We start from the raw sequence: 19,575 nt of genomic DNA, 5'->3' as shown, positions 1-19,575 counted from the left end.
GGCAGCTTCCCCGGCTCATCCTCACATCTGCTGTTTCCCAGGACCGCGGTGAGGCTGCAGCGGGAGCTGCTTGTTGCGAGGCCAGATTAGCGATGTGCTGGGCAGAGCTGCAGGGCCGGGCTGGCTCAGGACGGGTTTCTATAGGATGTCCATCAGCCCCGACGCTGGCAAGTGGCCACCAAGCCCCAAAGCCACCTGCAAGGTGGGCACACAGACCCCAGTGCCGCATGGACCGGGGAGAAGTGGCGGCACACGGGCGGACCGTGCTAGAAAAAGGCATTTTATGATCCCTTTGTGCTCATCACCCCACTTGCAGGGAGCACTGGTCTTTGCAAGGCATCTGCAATGCAGCTATATTGAAGAAAACTGCTCTTTCCATTCCAGGAGGGCTAAGTTTGAACTTAAAGCTGAACACACGCTTCAACACCTTCCTGATTTGAGAAAGGAAGAGAGCAGGGCACTTTGATTTTGAGGGGCACAGCGTAAGACCCTTTTCACTTTGGAAAAACAAATCTATGTCCCCTCATCTTTCCCTTTGCTGCAGATTCATTGACTAATGAATTCTTACCAGCTGTAACATTCATCTGCACGCTTAAAAATCAACCTCGTAGAAGTCTACTTGTCCGCAGTGAGTGATTCTCGTGATGGGTGAGTAATTCGCCTCTGTGGAGGGGCTCACGTTTGGCTCGTGCTTTTGCTGCTTGGGATAACATGCAGTGGGAGTTCGCCCGTTTTGCATAATTGTGTACTTTGAGTCTCAAGGGAACCCAGAGCCAGGGTGGGTAATTTTGGTTTTATTGTTATTAATGGCAACTGAATAAATAAATATTAAAAAAACCAAGTGATGATCTGATTCTTTGATTTTCCCCCAAGATTACCCTGGCAAAGGATGCAGGACAATACGATGGCTGGGCTGGGAATTTCCATGGCAGTTTTTCAGGTGCTTCCTAAAAATGTTTTCCATCAAGTGTCCCTGGAGGGCCAGTATTTGTGTGATTATTGGAAGGAAAACGTCTTGATTTTTATTTCCTGCTTTGGTTTCCTTCGTCTAACGGCTCCTTAAAACCCTGCAACCCACATTTTTCTTTGCGGAACACAAGAAATAGCATCCCTTGTTTTCACACTTCAGAGAAGAGACAAAAGAGACCTTTTGGCAAAATGTCAGATTGTGTGACTGATAACGCCCCCAATCATTTCAGACTGCGACTTGTGGCCACGTTAGACTCCAGTGCGAAAAAACCCACACATTTCATGTTGGCCGCTTCGCTCCATTCTATTAAATCAGGACTAGTCATTAGCTGGGGGAGCGGGAGAAATATTTCCACCAAGAACCGGGGCGGGGGTCACGTCTGACACCCCCCTCCCCACCCCCTCCCCCAGAGACACGGTGTGAGAGCACAGCGACTCCCAGCCCCGCAGCCCGTGCTCAGAACCCCGCGGCAAAGCCACCGTGCAGACCCCGTGCGTCCCGCGCCGGAGCCCGGCGAGCAGCTCGGCTCTGGCACGGCTGGGCTGGGCCCACCGCAGCACGGGAGCGCCAAGCGGCTGTCGCTTGACAGCAGTTAATAATGCCGTTTGAAAAGGGATATTTTCCCTGCTAAATTAAATTTCCAAGACACCACCATGCATCTTCAGCCTCATCTTTTTGTCTGCGTTTTTTTTTTGGCTCTATCAGTCTTTAAACACACAAACAAGGATTAAACAGACAAGCCTGCAGCATGGTGCATTTTGGCAGTGGCTTATCAATCACGGTTAATTAACTTGGTGGATCTATAAAGTAGCCAATTACGCTGCAATTCCTTTTTCACCACCAAGTCAGAGCTTGGTGCCCACTTGGGACGCGCCACCCGTCCCCAGGGCGCAGCAGCCCCACAGGGACCCCTGTGCTGCAGGGGACGTCCCAGCCGCGCGGGGACACGCGCGTTGCATGGGGCTCTCCCCACGTTTGGCCCCGCCACCCCGCTCCTCCAGCGGGGCCGGGCTCTGCTGCACGTTTGCACTCCCCTGCCTGCCAGCCTGAGGCTCCCCTGGCTGCAGGACAGACGGACACCAGCCACCCCTCACGCCCAGGCAGCTGCGCCGCCCATTCCTCATTTCCACAGCACTGCCAGGATCACTCTGAACCCAGCGCCCCAAAGCAGGGGGCAGTCTGGGCCCTCCACACCCCCTCCGCGCCCAGATGAGGGTGCTGGGAGCCTTGTTGCCTGGATGACCCTCACACAAGGCTTGTACCAGGGTTCGGGGCACAGCTCTGACCGCAGCTGTGTCAGCGGGACCTCCCGCGCCACCTCACGGTGACCAGCAGCCTCAGGAAACCGAGTCACGCACGCTGGGAGCACTTCCTCGGAGACTGGGCCGGTTTCGGTTCCCCAGGCTGCAGGGGGACTGATGACCAGCGGTGCTGGGGTGCCTGGAGACCCCCCCCGGCAAGAGAAGGACGTCCCTGCAGCCGCTCGAGTGTTCACGCATCACTCACCTGCAGGTCCCCGCCGCCCTGGGGACGTGTCCAGCTCTCCCCCCGGGTCTCCGCACGGCGTGGCTCTGCGCTCCCCAGCCGGCCGCGTCCCCGTGGAGCCGCGTTTCAGAGACGGGTACGAGGAGCTTCCCTCAGTCTCACCTGGCGATGCTCCTGGGGCTGACAGATCCAACTGGCTGACTGTGGCTCCACGGGCGCAGCCCAGCAGGTCACTGAGCAGCAGCAGGTGACACCCAGGTCTCGCAGCAGACAAGGGCACGCTCTGGGTGAAGCTCCACGTGCGGCTCTAGCATGCAGTGATTCCATCTGAGGACTCCTTCACCCCAGGCAATCAGAGCACCAAGGTCTCTCACACCACAGATGGCATCTGCTTCAGCCTGGAGTTACACCAGGGACCCTGGGTACATGGCACGGGCTGAGTTAGTGGCTCCACTTAAATCACCGTCTGGGGGGAGCGTCAGGCCGAGTGATCGCAGCCCCAGCTGAGCACCATGGAAGGTGGAAGGATGCCAGCGATGCAGCAGCAGTGAGCCTTTCTCCCCATGCTGAGTGCTGGAGAGGACCAGGTGCAGGGTCCTTCCAAGGGGAGAAGACAGGACCAGAGACGAGCCCACAGCACAGGTCCAAAGCCCATCTGGGAGACAGGGCTAAGGACGAGACTGCAGACAAGCTGCGCCCTCCGTCAGCGGAGCCAGCCCAGGGACGAGGTGCTCACAGGACATCCAGAGAGCAGCTCCCACAGTTCTGCCTAAACCAGACCAAGGCCCAGCCCTGGGCTTAAATGAGCTCCTGGGCCCTGCCTGGGGGTGGGTGGGGGCTCCAGCTGCGGCTGCTCAGGTCGTTAAGGCCTGTCATACCCAGCACCAAACCTGCACCCAGCGTGACAGCGAGCACAGACAGAGCCTCCCTGGTCCTGTCTAGAGAGTGCGATGGAGCCAGAGGGACCAAGAGGTCCCTTAGCAACACTGCAATGTGACGAGGCCCCGGTCTCCCCACGTGGCGCTGGAGCCGGGGGCGCATGGCGGAGGGCACCGCGTGCCGGGCTGAGGGGCTCCGCGTGGTCAGGTGCTCCCAGCCCTCAGAGAAGGCCTGCAGAGAGATTTAGGCCTGGCTCAGACCCACTAGTTTAAGTTGCATCTAACACAGGACGCTGGTGCTCCTCCTCAAACCAGGGGAGGTTCTAAAAAATGGGGAATATCTCGTCCAGATCTCAAATATCCGTGTTGCACCAAGTGGGTGGTGGTTGCTCTCTGAAAACCCTGAAGGAAGAGGTGTTTATAGGTATTGTCACCAGTGCCTCTGCTGAGGGAGAAAAGCAGCAGCAAAAATGCAGAGGAGGAAAATGAAGGATTTCAAAATAATGACCTAGGCTGATTTCGACTCCAGAGGAGATGAAGGGAATGGAGCTGGGATCCGCTCCCATCAGATGGAAGCAAATTGGACTATTTCCCGGACAGATTGGCCCCAGCTGGGAAAGATAGAACGAAGGCAAGGAAGGAAGATGGTTCAAGTAGAAGAACAGCAGCTCGGAGATACCGGGCGTTTCCAAGAGAGCCAGATTAGATGTATTATCAAATCAACAGCATTAGACACGGCTGGCAGTATCGGAGGAGCCAAGAGACAGTGCTTGTCAAAGCTGATAGTAAATCAAGGTGGAAAAGCAACCAGGCTTCACGTGACTGTTTTCTGCGGCTCGCGGGGCACAGGGCCGTGCTGGTGGGTGGCTCAGAACCTCTCCGGCCTCTCAAGGAGACTTCAGGGAGCAGCTGGAGACCAACGTGCCCATCACCGCACCACAGGGATGTGGGGGCTCCGGGCACCCCCTGCCCACCCTGGAGCAGGAGCACCCAGTACCTGGCACGGGCACGTTGTGAGCCCCCGGCGCCCGCGGTCCCCCGCGCGCTCACCCGGGAGCAGCCCAGCTTTGTGCCAGCGGCCTCGAGGGCTCAAGGCTCCCATCCCCAGACTTGCACCCTGCCCGCGGTGACCCCGGGGGTGTCCCCGCACCTCCCTGTGCCCAGCTGGGGGAGGCTGCTCTGCCGGGCTGCTTGGCAGGAGGCCCTGAAGATTAATTAGTGCATCCTTAGCCAAAGCTTCAAGCATCTGCTATAAGCTTCCTTGGTGAGCACCTTCAGCCCTCCCGAGATCCTCCTTTGAAAGGGCAGAGATGGATTACCCGTGTGTTGTGACAACTGCCTGCACTGTCTGCACTTCTCAGGGTTTCCAGATGCTCCAGACAAAATATCAAACAGTCTGAGTGAGAGCCTAAAAGCTCAAAGCCAACAATAAAAGCAAGCAAAGGAACATGAGCACTGATTAGGGTTGGCTTGATCCTCCTAAGAAGGCTGTGGGTGTAGGACAGGGCTCGGGGAGCACAGGTACATCCTGAACCCAGGCTGGGTGTCTGAGCTGCAGGGGGAGCAGAGCAGAGCAGAGCAGAGCAGAGCAGAGCAGAGCGCACAGGAGCTGCTCCTGGCCTCCTGCATGGATCCCACGGAGGGACGGAGGAGCCTTCTTCAGCTCCTCCAGCTGCTGAATGCGGCGGCGGTGGGAAAGGAAGTGAGTCAGAGCTGCAGAGAAGAAAAACAGCACCTTTAAAAGCCATGGTCTGGCTTTGGACTGCAGGGATGGGCAGACGCAGAGGAAACAGAAAGGCGAGGACAAAAAACGATTCCGTGCTCCCCTCAGCCCCTGCTCCAAAGCCCCTGGGGTCAGACCCTGGCTGGGACCCAGCACCAGAGCTTGGGGCGCAAACCCGGGTTTGTCCGGTGGGCAGGGAGCCCGGGGCTGCGGGACTGTCCTGGTCCCATCTGCACCTTCAGCCTGGGTGCCTGCCCGGTGTCACTGCGGGAGGCACCAGCGCCGTGTCCCCACTCCCCCACCGGCTCCATGAGCTGTTGCAGCGCCGGGGGCCTCAGCAGGACCACTGACCACCCAGGGGCACAGACATCCTGCCCCGTCCCATCGGAGTGAGACGGCTCAGCAAGGGGAAACCCCAGCGCAAAGCCTCCCGGTCCGGGTGGCGCGGCCGGGGGAACCTACGTGGTCCCAGCTGGCTGTGGCTGCCCCAGCCCCGCGACTGCTGGCTGCTCCTGTCCCGGGGGAGCAGCCTCCCACCAGCTGAGCCCCCCTCACCCCGATGAGATCTGCGGGGGCGGCAGCTGCCCCAACACACGCTCGAAGGGAAGACTAAAAATAGAAGGCAGTGGAGTGAGTGCCAGCTCTGCCAGGTGCCACATCCGCAATAAAACCAGCGCAGGGTTCGAGCCAAGCCAGCCGGGAGGAGCGCGGGCGTCACCGCGCACAGCCCGGGGAGCTGGCGCCGCAGGTGGTGGCACCGCGCGAGGCTGCTCGGCCACCCGGGCGGGTCCCCGGGCACCCCGGCCTCACAGGCAGTGCAGGAATCCAGAGGCAGCGAATTGAGCATAATTAAATAAAAGCCCTTTCGTAACCCAGATAGCAGCACTATCCACTCTGCTGCCATTATCACTCCTGCTGATTGCTACGTCTGTGTGTAAAACACGTTTAGGTTAGCCTGGCAATAGCTATTATCTCGACCTACAAACCGAGCCTTGCCGTATTGTGTATCAGACGTGGCGACTGGGCAAGTCCATCTCTGCCTCTCCTCATGCAGTTTGAGCTCATCAGCCGGCAGAGGAAGAGCAGATGCTCCACGGGTACCGCACTTGGCAGTCGCTGGCTCCAGCTCCCGCGAGTGCCCGTGGTGGCAGCAGCGGCTGCGCCGCCCGGCACCTGGTGCGGGCCGGCTCTGCCAGCAGCTGCCCCGTCACATGCCACCGTCCCCAGAGCCACCGAGTTCTGCCCCAGACTCAAGCCTCTGCTCATAGGCTTTCTGAGGCATGTGCTGTGGGGCCGGGCTGTCCTCACGCAGCCCCACAGAAGGACGCGAGTTGTTCGGGGGTCAAATGGGACATCCTGGCTTACTCGCTGTTTGAACCGGTGAATTCCTGTGCAGGGTCCCTGAGCAGCTCCGTGACTGTCGGTGCGCCAGGGCAAAACAAGAGTGTTCGGGGCAGGGGAGGCCCAGATTTCCTTTTGCTAACAGGGAGAGGGGGAAGGATTTTTAGCAGCCCAGTTAAAAGCCATTTCCCAGCTCCCAGCCGTGCCCTGCTCAGGGCCACCTGTGTCCACCTCCCACCCCTGCTAATTAACTGCACTATTAGCACTTGCCAGAAGGTGCTGGCTGTGAGCTGTGCTTGGGAGGGGATGTGGCAGAATGACAACGGCATTTTGCTAACAGGAGAGAGCATCTTCAGGCTGAACCTCTGCAGCCGTATCTCGCCCCAGGGCAGCAGGCAGCTCATCCCTGCCAGCTCTGCCTGCGGTGCCCGTGCCCGTACGCTCCATGGAGCACTTCCCTGGGGGACATCTCCCCACTGCTGCCACTCCAGCGCCGCCGCTCTGCAGCGCTGCCACTGCCCAGGTCCCTCCTTCCCTGACCGGCATCGGGCAGTGGGGGATTCATCAATGTGGCTGTTGCTCCTGTGCTCTCTGTCATGTCCCCAGAGAACCTCCAAATCTCATGATGTTTTCCCATTCTTTTTCCATTAGGAGCCTACCCTGCATCTGAGAAAAGGCACCTTTGTGTGTGACCCCTGCTCCTGGGCACACAACCCCACCAGGGCAGGGCTGAGCCCCCGGGGAGCCTCGGGTCCCGTGGTTCCCCTGTGCAAGTCAGCAAGAGGACACCGTGCTGGGCAGGAGCTGCGGGAGACACCGCGCCCGGGCGCCAGGACCGCGGGCACACACCCACCCACCGCAACCGGGAACCGAGCGGCGGGACCAGGCCCGTGTCCAGCTCTCCAGCTGCGGCGCTTGGAGCGGGAAGGCGCACGCCGTGAAGTTTATGTGGACTCCAGCCCCACTGTGCGGAGAGGAGTGGGAAGCTCCAGATCAGATCAATGACTGATCTGCGCTGTAATCAGCGTCAGCCATGCTTAACGCAGCAGCTGAGCAGTCAGCCTGACCCGAAAGCTGCTTTGGGAGCCATCAGCATGTGCCATAAACAATTACGCGTTGGAACAGCCCTCTCCAGAGCTGGGGCAATGACGCTTTGCAGAGCCACAGCCCCGGCCGCATGATCCCTTTCCGTGCCAGCAGCAGAGCTGCGCGCTGGCCGGGATGCTGTGCTGGCACATGAGGGATCAGGAGGGGAATCCCTGAGCACGGAGATGCTGTTGCTCACCTGCCACAGCGGGTACAGGCGCGGACGCAAGCAGTGACAACCACAGTTACTCGTGGTGACGCTGAGCACGGGGTTCCCGTGCAACAGGAGCAGCTCCGGGTCCCTGATGTGCCCCTGCAGCCGCCGCCTGTGCCCAGTGGCGGGGCTGGGACGTTGTGTACGGGATGATCTGCGGCCAGCAGCGACGAGGAGTTTGTGTAACTGAGCGTGCAAGGTCTCTGTGTCACCTCTGGTTCCCCAGTGCTGTCCTGGGGGAAGGAGCAACGACAAAGCGAGCGGACGGTTGTGCCGGGGAACGCGGCGGCCTTGCCCGCACGCAGAGCGGGCCGGGCAGCGCAGGCCCAGGGCCCCTCCCGCCCGTTCCCCGCCCCGCACGGCTGCGCAGCCGGGGCACGGGGGGCCCGGGGCGCAACCGGCGAACGGCGCAGCCGCTGCGGCACCGACGGGCCCGGGGGTCCCGCCCAGGGTGTGCGGCGCCGGCCGCCAGGGGGCGCCGGAGACCGCGGACGAGGCGCGCGGCGCGAGCGCGCAGTCCCAGCCGGCACCGCCAGGAGGCGGCAGAGACCGAGAGGGGCGGGGCCGCGTGGGCGTGGCCGCAGTGGGGCAGGGCCGTTCAGTCCCGCTCCCGGGAGCAGCCACGGCCGCCGGCGCTGGGCGAACCGAGCTGGGGAGGCTCCAGGAGGGTTTTGCTGGGGAAGGTTTCGCGTTGTTCAGATCAGTGTAAATTAGATTAGAACCATTACAACATCGTAGTTAATCCCCTGTAATTAAAAGGCTTTGGAAGAGAGCGGTTCAGCTCACAGTCCCGCTGTCCCGGGCGCGGCCTCCGCCTCCTTCCCAGCTGCGCACAGCCCAGACGCGTCCGCTCGGCCCCCGCGCTGCAGACACGGGGGTCCAGACCCGCCACGCCCGGGCTGTGCTGGACACGCACGGTCCGGCCGCGGATGGGATGCACAAACACCAGCAGGTACCGACCTTACAGCGAAATGCTGATGTGAACAGCGCAGGAGCAGTCGATTTGCAGTAAGTGGAAAATCTTTCAAAAAGAACGTTTTTGGAAGGAAAACGGAAACGGGCGAAGTTGCTGAGCAGCCTGGGCAAGTGCTGTTGTGCCCACGGCACACGGCACACACCGCCAGCGCCTCGGGATGCACGGGAGGAGCAGGAGCATCAGCGGGATGGCATTTCCTTGAAGGTGTTTTCCTCCGGGGAGGCCCCCACCTGTGGGACTCCTGCTGCTGTTCCTGCTGCTGCTCCCGCGGCTGCTCCTGTGGCTGCTCCCGCGGCTGCTGCTCCTGCGGCTGCTCCTGCGGCTGCTGCTCCTGTGGCTGCTCCTGCTGCTGCTGCTCCTGTGGCTGCTCCTGCTGCGGCTGCTCCTGTGGCTGCTCCTGTGGCTGCTCCTGCTGCGGCTGCTCCTGTGGCTGCTCCTGCTGCTGCTGCTCCTGTGGCTGCTCCTGCTGCTGCTGCTCCTGTGGCTGCTCCTGTGGCTGCTCCTGCTGCTGCTGCTCCTGTGGCTGCTCCTGTGGCTGCTCCTGCTGCGGCTGCTGCTCCTGTGGCTGCTCCTGCTGCTGCTGCTCCTGTGGCTGCTCCTGTGGCTGCTCCTGCGGCTGCTCCTGCTGCTGCTGCTCTGCCTGACACCCACCGCTGCAGCCCGTTCATTCCCACTGTGCCCAGGTGCCGCGTGGCTGATCACAGGATGCAGTTTGATGGTCAGATCTATGGAGAACTTGCTCAAATTTTAAGCTTTCAGGGCCCAGCAGTTTTAATACACCCCTCTTCCCTTTCCTGACCCACCCGTGCCCCCAGCCCCCGTGGAAACATCCGAATTAGGCCAGTGTTAATAGCTGAGGTCTTTATTTAAAGTGTTTTTATATACAGTAAAAGTGTCGCAGATAAAACTGCGACCATCAGACAAGACAAATGTAAATCTCTCTCAACAATTAGCAGCTTAAGATCTATAAACTACAGTGTTACGTTCACAAGTGTCATTTCTTACTTTTCAACCCGTGCAAGTGAGTTTTTCTGTTTATTTTTTTACACTTTTCAACCACACTTACAGCTAAGTCAACGCCTACCACTATACCACCTGGCACACACGACACAGACACACAGGGTTTTAACTCTTTAGCCACATTCAGAATTCACTTGAAAAACTGGCAGAATTACCCAATCTCGAACCCCTTTGTAGCTTGGCTTCTTTTGTTATAATGCTGCTTTTTCATTTAAAAAATGCATATTTTCAAAGCTGACAGACAGTGCTTTTCTGTCCCAGTGCAACACATACAGAACCCCACATTTAATCTGACCAGACCCTAAGAGTCCACGGGATTGGAATAAACCACTGAAGTAACTGCTGTGAGCATGTCAAGTATCATTAAACTGAACTAATGAGGCTGAGAGAAAAGAGAACTTCTGAAATCTCAAATGGGTTTGGGTTTTTTGCATCAAGATTTTCGTTCTTTACACTGAGAAAGCGAATTGGGAAAACAGATGAACTTCATTTGAACCACAGAGTTTCAATGAAGAGCTGCTGCCTTCTGAACTCACAGTCCATTATACTCTTCCCTTCCCATACACCAAGTTGATATGTGCTAATGGCATCTAAGCGATTTCAGTCGTTTGAGCTCTGACTGGGAAATGTCCTGCAGCTCAGTGCTGGCCATCACCAGGCCGGCAGCCCCGGGGCGATGCGGGGACTCCTGCGGGTCACCCAGAGCAAACAACCGCTCGGGAGGAAGGGGAGTTGCAGCTAGAGTCACGTTTCCAACACATCACCACTGAGCTACCAGAGATCACCACAGACCTTCCAAGAGAAGAGGGAGGAAACCCCAGAACGTTCTGCTAATGTGAGAGGCAAAGCAGACAGCTGTGATGGGATATGAACAGCGGATGCAGCATCACAGACAGCGTTACCGCAGACGGCTTTCTGGAATGGAAGAAACTGTCGAGAGAGAAAGAGACAGACAGACAGACACCGTCCAGAACCTTCACCACTCAGCCCCGAGGTGATCGTTCTACAGAGCCTGCGCCTCCTGGCGAGCGAGTGAATGGTGGTTACCGAGGACAGCACGGAGCTGAGACACTGAACGAAACCGGGACATAAGGACGAGGGACGCACGTCCCTCCAGCACTGCAGACGGCACCGAGTGCCCAGACCACCGCCTTTCAACTCCTTCCTGCTTCCACCTCACTAAACCTACCACGGGCAGCTCTGCTGCGGTCAAAGCGCAGAACAGCAGAGCGCGAGGGCTGTTTCTCAGAAATAAAGGCACCCAAGCTGTTCAGTTATGAGCCAAATCCGTTCTTACTGTTATTCACACCTTTGTTTCTGACAAAACACGTAATGGGAAGGCGATGGTTACCCCTGTGACGTGGATTAGCCAGAGAAGGGTGGTGAACAGAACAGGGCTTTGCTGGAGCCAGGAGCGCGGTCTGGGGAGGGAAGGTCTACACAGCCTCTGCTGTCAGCTCTGGAAAGCAGGATCATTCTTGGCTCAAGTCAGTTGCAATTGGCAATTTGTGTTTTAAGCAGGACGGCAGATCAGTGCACGTGTGACGGGACGAGCTGGAACCCTGGGGGGTCCCTGAGGCTCCTGCTCCACGGGAAGCCGGGCGGACTGGAGGAGGAGACACAGCTGAGCGCTCACCTGTGCTGGCCCCACACAGCCCGGGGCTGCTGACCCAGCCCGAGGGAACGCAGCAGCCCGAACCTGCACCGCCGCATCACGTCCCAGGGCTCACATGGGTGTATTTGTGTACGCGTTCCACATACATCCATGTCTGATTCCAGCTGGTTTAGGTCACCCGGGCAACAATGGGCTCCCAGAGGGAACTTAAGCCTGGAAGGAAGGAAAACATAAGATCTAACTAAACACCACCACTGGTTTTGAAAGAGAATCCTGGAGTGGTTTTGGATTTCATGGGAAGGAAGCTGACTCTCGGCGCTGTTGTGGTGAGCGGGACACCAGGTACAGGACACGGATGGACCTGTCCGCACCAGCGGGTCCCCAGCAGGGGCCTGCGGCTGGGACCCGGTTACACCCGACGCCAAAGGGACGCGCGACGAGTGTGCGCGTGCAGGAGGAGGGTCCCGAAGCCGGGGACGAGGAGGCTCCCAAAGCAGGGGGCGAGGAGGCTCCCAAAGCCGGGGACAAGGAGGCTCCCAAAGCCGGGGACGAGGAGGCTCCCAAAGCCGGGGACGAGGAGGCTCCCATGCCACAGACGCGGTGCACAGAGACCTCGGAACAGACACACAGATGATCTTGCCAGAGCCTGACAGGAGGAAAACTTTGGTTTCACTTTGTAGGGATTTATTTAAAAATCAAATCAGAGATATTTCTGAGACAAGAATTCTTTTAAGTGAACTGTTGATTCGGAATTTCTTTCCTTGAAAGAACCTGCCTTGGCTGGGAAGGAATGAAGAGGAATTTCTTATTCTTATCCTGAGGCCGGGAGTGAGAGATGACACAGAAATGAGAGATAGAAACACACTCTCCTTCACATCTGGAAACAGAAAAAAACCCCTGCACGACAAAAAGGTGTGGAGAAGACAGATGTTCTTCACGATGCTGCACCTGCACGCCCGCGGGACAGACGATGGCAGACGAACGGCGCTGGCTGCAGACAGGCTGGCACTGGAAATCTCTGCCCTCCTAAACTGCTTCGGGACAAGACAGCTCACAATTATTCACGCGTTTCTTCATTTAAAAAATCACTTCTTTATTTAAAAGGAAAAAAAAAGTAATGACCCTCCCAACTCCCTCCAAAAAAAATACCCCAATAATAATAATAATTATAATAAAAAATCCTATTAGAAACAATAAGGAAGCACTGAGAGTTTGAGTATTACACTCTTCAAGTATGCTGTTTGGATCTTTTTTTAATCTGTGAATATACATATATTAAAAAAACCTTAAAAGTGCGACCAAGGGCTTCTGCTTAAAGGTAAGTATGTCAAGGACTACTTCAAAATACTGTAGCACGACCGTGCAGCCGCTGCGTGCGCAAGAGGCTCCCACTCCCAGCGCTGGCAGAGCCGGGCAGCCTGGAAACGTTACCGCGAGCCAGGGCAGCGGGACCGGCGACGCAGGCGCGGGGCTGGGACAGAGACCCACGCGCTGCCGTTCTCCTCGTGGCGAGGACAGAAACCACTCCGAGCGCGCACGTTCGGACACGGAATGTGAGCAGACTTCACAGTACAGGTTTAGTGTTACAGGTTTGCTGTGGTACCATCGTTCCAGGCTGTGCACTAGATTTAGCTTTGCTCGTCTTACGCTAATCGCGTTCTCCTCCTCCTGACAGGTTCAGTACAGCAGTTCGAGCCACAATTTAAACTGCCCATTGGTATGCTCCAAATTTCTGTATTTTATTTCTTTTGTACACTTTAAAGAATCTTAAGATTTGCATTCAAAGAGAACCATGCTACATAAAAATTATCCAGGATTCTCGCCAAAAAGAGTTCTTGAATAAAATCTAAAAAATACTATTGCAATGCATCTCGCAGAGAAAAAACGTTATTCTAAATGTAAACAAATTCACTCGGACACTTAAAACTTCAGCAGAGGAGCTGCTGACTAATCTTTGCCACGCTTGCTCACCGAGGGCGCCGGGAGGAGGGCGCCGCAGCCGATTCCCGCTGCCATCATCTGGGGGGAGACAAGAACCGTTCCAAGTAGCCGGTGATGGCGTCCCAGTGCTTCCACAAAAAGGCAATGAAAACCACGATAAATAAAGTGCTGAACGTCCTATTGCGAGTCTTCATGAGGGGCACGACGCAGTTGGCCACGGTGGAGACGAAGACGAGGAGCACGGCCATGACGGCCAGGAGGATGTTGATGAGCTTCCCCAGCAGGTTCCGGGCCGTGGCGTTCTCCAGCCCCTCCAGCTGCACCACCTGCTGCTGCTGCTGCTGCAGCTCCATCTTGGAGATGCGCGTCTGGCAGGCTTCCAGGGCCTCCTGTCGCGAGAGCACAGCGCTGGGCGCCCGGCACGCCTGCCCGCCGGGGACAGCACGGGGACAGCACGGGGACAGCATGGGGACAGCATGGGGACAGCACGGGGACAGCACGGGGACAGCATGGGGACAGCACGGGGACAGCACGGGGACAGCACGGGGACAGGCATGGGGACAGCATGGGGACAGCACGGGGACAGCACGGGGACAGGCATGGGGACAGCACGGGGACAGCACGGGGACAGGCATGGGGACAGCATGGGGACAGGCTGGGGACAGGCATGGGGACAGCATGGGGACAGCACGGGGACAGCACGGGGACAGGCATGGGGACAGGCCGGGGACAGGCATGGGGACAGCATGGGGACAGGCATGGGGACAGCACGGGGACAGCATGGGGACAGGCATGGGGACAGGCCGGGGACAGGCATGGGGACGGCACAGGGGACAAGCAGGGGGACAGCCGGGGGACAAGGCAGGGGGACAGCTGAGGAACAGCCTGGGGACAGCTCGGGCTGCCCCTCGGCTGGGCCAGAGGGGCCGTGCTCCTCGCACCCCAGCAGCCCCGCGGCCCCAGCCCGGGTGTGGGCGCACAGACGGAGCTGTGGTGCTGGGACAGGGCGAGGAGCCCCGCGGGCTGCAGGGCTCGGGGAGGCCCGAGGGACGCACAGCGCTGTCCCCAGCCTGCACAGCTGTGGAACGGCACCGAGCTGCAGGCCTGGGGAGGCCCGAGGGACGCACAGCGCTGTCCCCAGCCTGCACAGCTGTGGAACGGCACCGAGCTGCAGGCCTGGGGAGGCCCGAGGGACGCACAGCGCTGTCCCCAGCCTGCACAGCTGTGGAACGGCACCGAGCTGCAGGCCTGGGGAGTCCTGAGGGACGCACAGCGCTGTGGCACCGGCACCGCCCTGGGAGACACCGCGAGGGCTGCAGGGAGGAGACGGCCAGGAGAAGGGTAAGGAGAGGGAGGTCTGTGGAACTGCCTCTAGGAAGAGGCAAAGCAGAAGTACGTGGGAGGAGCTGACTACCCTGCAAACACCTCTACAGCACCACTGACCCAGGGGTGAGTGCTCTCAGACCTTTTCACCGTGCTGAACCTCCAGCCCACCAGCCCACCTGCAGCACAACACCGGCCACACGCACAGGTGGGCTGGGGATGAGGAGGCGGCTTTGTAAGGTACTTAATGCAAGGGGACCCTTCTGCTCTTGGAGACACAAAGTTACAATCTCCATTGATCCTCCTCACAGTTGCTTTTCTCAGCCCTAAAGGCCTGAGCCCTGGAGGCCAGCTGGGGGTGACGTCCAGCGATCACTGAGCTCTGTCTGTCCGTCTGCAGCATCCCACCGCGCTCCTCACTAGTTCTGTATGCAGGAAAACGTTTGCTTTTTCCACGGCAATGCTGAGGAATCGTCTGTCCCAATTTGCAAGTTAACACTGAAAGTGCTGAATCACAAAGATTCAAAAAAGCTATCAAGAAATCCCCATTTCAATTTAAGTTTTCAACCTAACTTCTGCCTGCTGTGTGAAATTAGAGAGGAGAACAGAACCCGAATATTGTAACACTGCCGCAGGGGAGAGCCTCCTGTTTACTGTGTCAGAGGCCGCGGCCCCTCTGTCCACAGACACTGATTTATTTTAACTAACTTAAAGGTCATTGTCTCCTGTTACATTTCTCTGACATTGCATCATATCTGGGGAGGTCAATGAAACACGAAGGCTTCTCTTCAGTTACGGCCCTCAAAGCGCGGGTGGAGCCCGGCAGCCCCCGCGCCCGCACCAGCCGCGGGATGGGGACGCGCGCCCCGCACTCGCGGCTGCGTCCCAGCGTCCCCGACCCACAGCCCCTGCTCACGCCACAAACATCTCACGTCAGCACCCCAACCCGAGGCGCCTGCTAAAACCAGCACAAGCGTTCAAAATGGACGATCTCCCTGCTCTGAAACAGGCCCCTCTTCGTAACGTCCAGAGGCTGCTCACATCGTTTCCCAGGTCCTTTGTTCTGTGGAAGACCCTCCAACTTCATAATTTCTGTTGCCATAGCTTTGGTCTTTTACATACTGAAATAAACTTATCTTTTAAAACACGCCTCCTTATTTGGGCAAAACCAACAGAAAGAATTGTTTCCCGACTCAATGCAGTGGACGCACAAAGCATTTTTCCTTAGACGTATGCGGCCATGGCTCTAAAATTAGCGACACAGAAACACACCCTAGGGTCACTTTCTGGGAACGCCATGTAAAAACGTCCTCGGGCCATGGCCCGTTCGCTTCTAATCCGCTACAACCCCTCCAGACCAAGTGGACACAGGTTTCCAGTTTGCCGGCTCCGGAGCGAGCGGCGGCCCCGGTGCAGCCCCACCGGGGGCAGGGCCACGGCCCCCGGCAGCCACCGTGGCACCGGCACCGGCTGAGGTGGAGAAAAGGCCCTTGCAGAAGTGGCCAATGTGCAGTTTAGCAATAAAGCTCCAAGGGTGAAAGCCACACATTGCAACACAGAAGCATTTCAAAAGTGGAGGAGTTAAGCAAGAGCAGGGGAAGGCAGGACCGAGCGTCCCTGTCCCTGTCACCCACCTGGATGTCCCGTGCGCGCTCGTAGGACTGGTAGGCGATCTTCTCCTCCATGCTGGCCAGCTCCTGCTTCAGGTTGAGGATCTCGTTCTGGTGCAGCTCAGTCAGGTCATTGAGCTGCTCTTCCAGTCGTTCGCATCTACAAGTGACACACGTGGCACAGCAGCTTTAACAAGGATGGCAAAACCACCCCAGTGAACACGATGGACATTTCACTGCGAACTGGCGTGGCTGCCCCAGCCCTCCCAACAGCACGCACGGCAGCGCTGGGGCCCCTCGGGCACCACGGAAACCCCTTCTGCCAGGTACGGTCACGTCAATCCTCCTTCTGTCCGGAGGAAAGCACACAGACTGGGTAAATGGCAACCGCCAAGTCATGCAATCCAGGAGAGAATTAGAATACAATGAGTTATTACCCAAACTTTTGTTTAAACTAGTTCCCTTCTAGTACCATGAGCTCTTACAGGTTTTCACATACACTTGGAATAGTAACAGACATAAAAATGGCACAGAGATTAAACGTGACCCATGTCTCCTTCACATGTGCGGTCACATGGACATCTTTGACTTATTTTTTCTTTATCTCCATGATTCAGCTCAGCTAGCAAAGATAACCACGTTATTTATCTGGAGGGCACACGAATCATTAACCTCCAGGCTTAGGGTTCAGTTTGCACCGGCGAGCGGTGAGGGAGGACTGCCCAGAAACAGGGGTACGGCAATTCTGAGACACAGCTTTGTCCCTCACTGAAAGTCTTCAATTGACCTCAATGGTAACTCCATGACGGTAATTTAGCACTTCTAAAATACACTAGGGATACTTTGCATTTGTACGTAGCACTTCATTTTTGGATTTTGAAGTCCAAATTTACAAGAAACTCATGCTTCAATACCCTTTTAAAGCCAGGCAAGTATTTCCACTGCTTCCCAAAGGTAAGCGGGCGGAGAGCGAGGCCGCCAGCCCCAGGGGGCGCTGAGCTGGGCACCTGTGTCCCTGTGTCCCCGTGTCCGGGCGGTGCCCGTGTGGCCGCCCGGGCTCTGTCCCCGCCGGCACTGACCGTCCCGGTCCCCGTCCCGGTCCCCGTCCCCTGGCAGCGCGGGCGCAGCTGCGCCGCGGCTCTTACCGCCCGACCCTTCACACCAGGGGAATTCAGCACAGAGAGAACTGCTCGGTCTCATTTCAGTTTCCCTCTGACTCCATCTGAATTTATTTCATACACACACACAAAATGAATAAACTATTTTCTAGAACAAATAATTTAATTACAAGTTCTGAAACTAAGGTAAAAATCCTGCCTCTGGGTTGTTTTTTTGGTTTTTTTTCAAGATTTTTTTTGTCCTTCTCAAGCTAAATATTCAGGCTCTGAAGGCAAAAGCCAGACTTTCAAAGCAGTTTTGGGGTTTTGTTTTTAAGTGAAGATTCCGAGGAGGGTTTTCCTCCCATTCCGGGGCACCGCGGGCGTTATCTCTGCAGCCAGGCCCGGCGGGCAGCACCCAGCTCAGCCCAGCACCCAGCTCAGCGCGGCACCCAGCTCAGCCCGGCGCCCAGCTCAGCCCAGCACCCAGCTCAGCCCGGCGCCCAGCTCAGCCAAGCGCCCAGCTCAGCCCAGCGCCCAGCTCAGCCCAGTGCCCAGCTCAGCCCGGCGCCCAGCTCAGCGCGGCACCCAGCTCAGCGCGGCACCCAGCTCAGCGCGGCACCCAGCTCAGCCCGGCGCCCAGCTCAGCCCGGCGCCCAGCTCAGCCCGGCGCCCAGCTCAGCCCAGCACCCAGCTCAGCCAGGCGCCCAGCTCAGCCCGGCGCCCAGCTCAGCCCGGCGCCCAGCTCAGCCCGGCGCCCAGCTCAGCCCAGCACCCAGCTCAGCCAAGCGCCCAGCTCAGCCCGGCGCCCAGCTCAGCCCAGCACCCAGCTCAGCCAAGCGCCCAGCTCAGCCAAGCGCCCAGCTCAGCCAAGCGCCCAGCTCGGGACGGCGCCCAGCTCAGCCCGGCGCCCAGCTCAGCCCAGCACCCAGCTCAGCCAAGCGCCCAGCTCAGCCCGGCGCCCAGCTCAGCCCAGCGCCCAGCTCAGCCAAGCGCCCAGCTCAGCCAAGCGCCCAGCTCAGCCAAGCGCCCAGCTCGGGACGGCGCCCAGCCCAGCCCGGCACCCAGCTCAGCCCGGCACCCAGCTCAGCCAAGCGCCCAGCTCAGCCCAGCACCCAGCTCAGCCCGGCGCCCAGCTCAGCCAAGCGCCCAGCTCAGCCCAGCACCCAGCTCAGCCCGGCGCCCAGCTCAGCCAGGCGCCCAGCTCAGCCCGGCGCCCAGCTCAGCCCGGCGCCCAGCTCAGCCCGGCGCCCAGCTCAGCCAAGCGCCCAGCTCAGCCCAGCACCCAGCTCAGCCCGGCGCCCAGCTCAGCCAAGCGCCCAGCTCAGCCCGGCGCCCAGCTCAGCCCGGCGCCCAGCTCAGCCCGGCGCCCAGCTCAGTCCAGCCGGGGCAGCCACTCCCAGCCACAGATCAGAAGGGGTTTCCCAGGAATGAGGGGCTGCAGGCAGGGAATGGATCGGCCATGTGAGGACTGGTTAATGAAGAAGGAGCCCAGATAATTAATACTGCCATTTGTTCCCACACTACTTAAACCCAACTTGTCAACAACCAAGAAATCCCAACTAACCCTGCTCCAAGTCCCAATGGTAGCATCAATTACTTGAAATATATTCAGCTTGTTAATATATTACAACATTCTCCAGTGAGTTTATTACACAAAAAGGGACTTAAGCATTTCTGAAAATATCATGATCCTTTAACCTACTCCCTCATAAACGCCCTTGATAAAACAGCTGTTGCCAGGCAGCTTAAATCCTGTTCTCTAACAAGAAACAATTGTATTCTAATAACGTCAAAACTATCCCAATCTACAGGAAACATAAGGAAAGGCTGCAAACACGGGCAGTCAGAGCTGCAGCATCATGCCATCAGCGGCAGGGCAGGCTCGGCCCCGCACACCCCGCGTCCCCGCACACCCCATCTCCCCGCGCACCCCGTGTCCCCGCACACCCCGTGTCCCCGCGCACCCCGTGTCCCTGTGTCCCCGCACACCCCGTGTCCCCGCGCACCCCGTGTCCCTGCGCACCCCGTGTCCCCGCCAGCCCCGCACACCCCGTGTCCCCGCACACCCCGTGTCCCCACCAGCCCCGTGTCCCCGCACATCCCATGTCCCCGCTGGCCCCGAACACCCCGTGTCCCTGAACACCCTGTGTCCCTGCACACCCCGTGTTCCCGCACACCCCGTGTTCCCGCACACCCCGTGTCCCCGTCAGCCCCGCGCACCCCATGTCCCCGAACACCCCGTGTCCCTGCACACCCCATGTCCCCGCCAGCCCTGCGCACCCTGTGTCCCCGC

The 19,575-nt window shown here is 58.4% G+C and overlaps 1 protein-coding gene across 10 annotated transcripts in view; it reads right to left on the bottom strand.

The window, feature by feature from the left end:
* Positions 1-9,519: 9,519 nt before the first annotated feature.
* Positions 9,520-19,575, bottom strand: part of TMCC1 (transmembrane and coiled-coil domain family 1) — a 72,288-nt gene continuing 62,232 nt past the window's right edge. For all 10 annotated transcript variants that reach the window (XM_071812885.1, XM_071812888.1, XM_071812887.1 and 7 more), the window contains 2 exons: positions 16,207-16,342; positions 9,520-13,638 (listed from right to left, as the gene is read on the bottom strand). In XM_071812885.1, coding sequence (XP_071668986.1) covers positions 13,324-13,638; positions 16,207-16,342 — 451 coding nt within the window. In that variant the 3' untranslated portion in view covers positions 9,520-13,323. The remainder of the gene's footprint in view (positions 13,639-16,206; positions 16,343-19,575) is intronic.

Source organism: Patagioenas fasciata, chromosome 10 (genome assembly GCF_037038585.1).
Source record: "Patagioenas fasciata isolate bPatFas1 chromosome 10, bPatFas1.hap1, whole genome shotgun sequence".
Taxonomy (NCBI): Eukaryota; Metazoa; Chordata; class Aves; order Columbiformes; family Columbidae; genus Patagioenas; species Patagioenas fasciata.
This window is presented reverse-complemented; position numbering and strand designations above follow the sequence as displayed.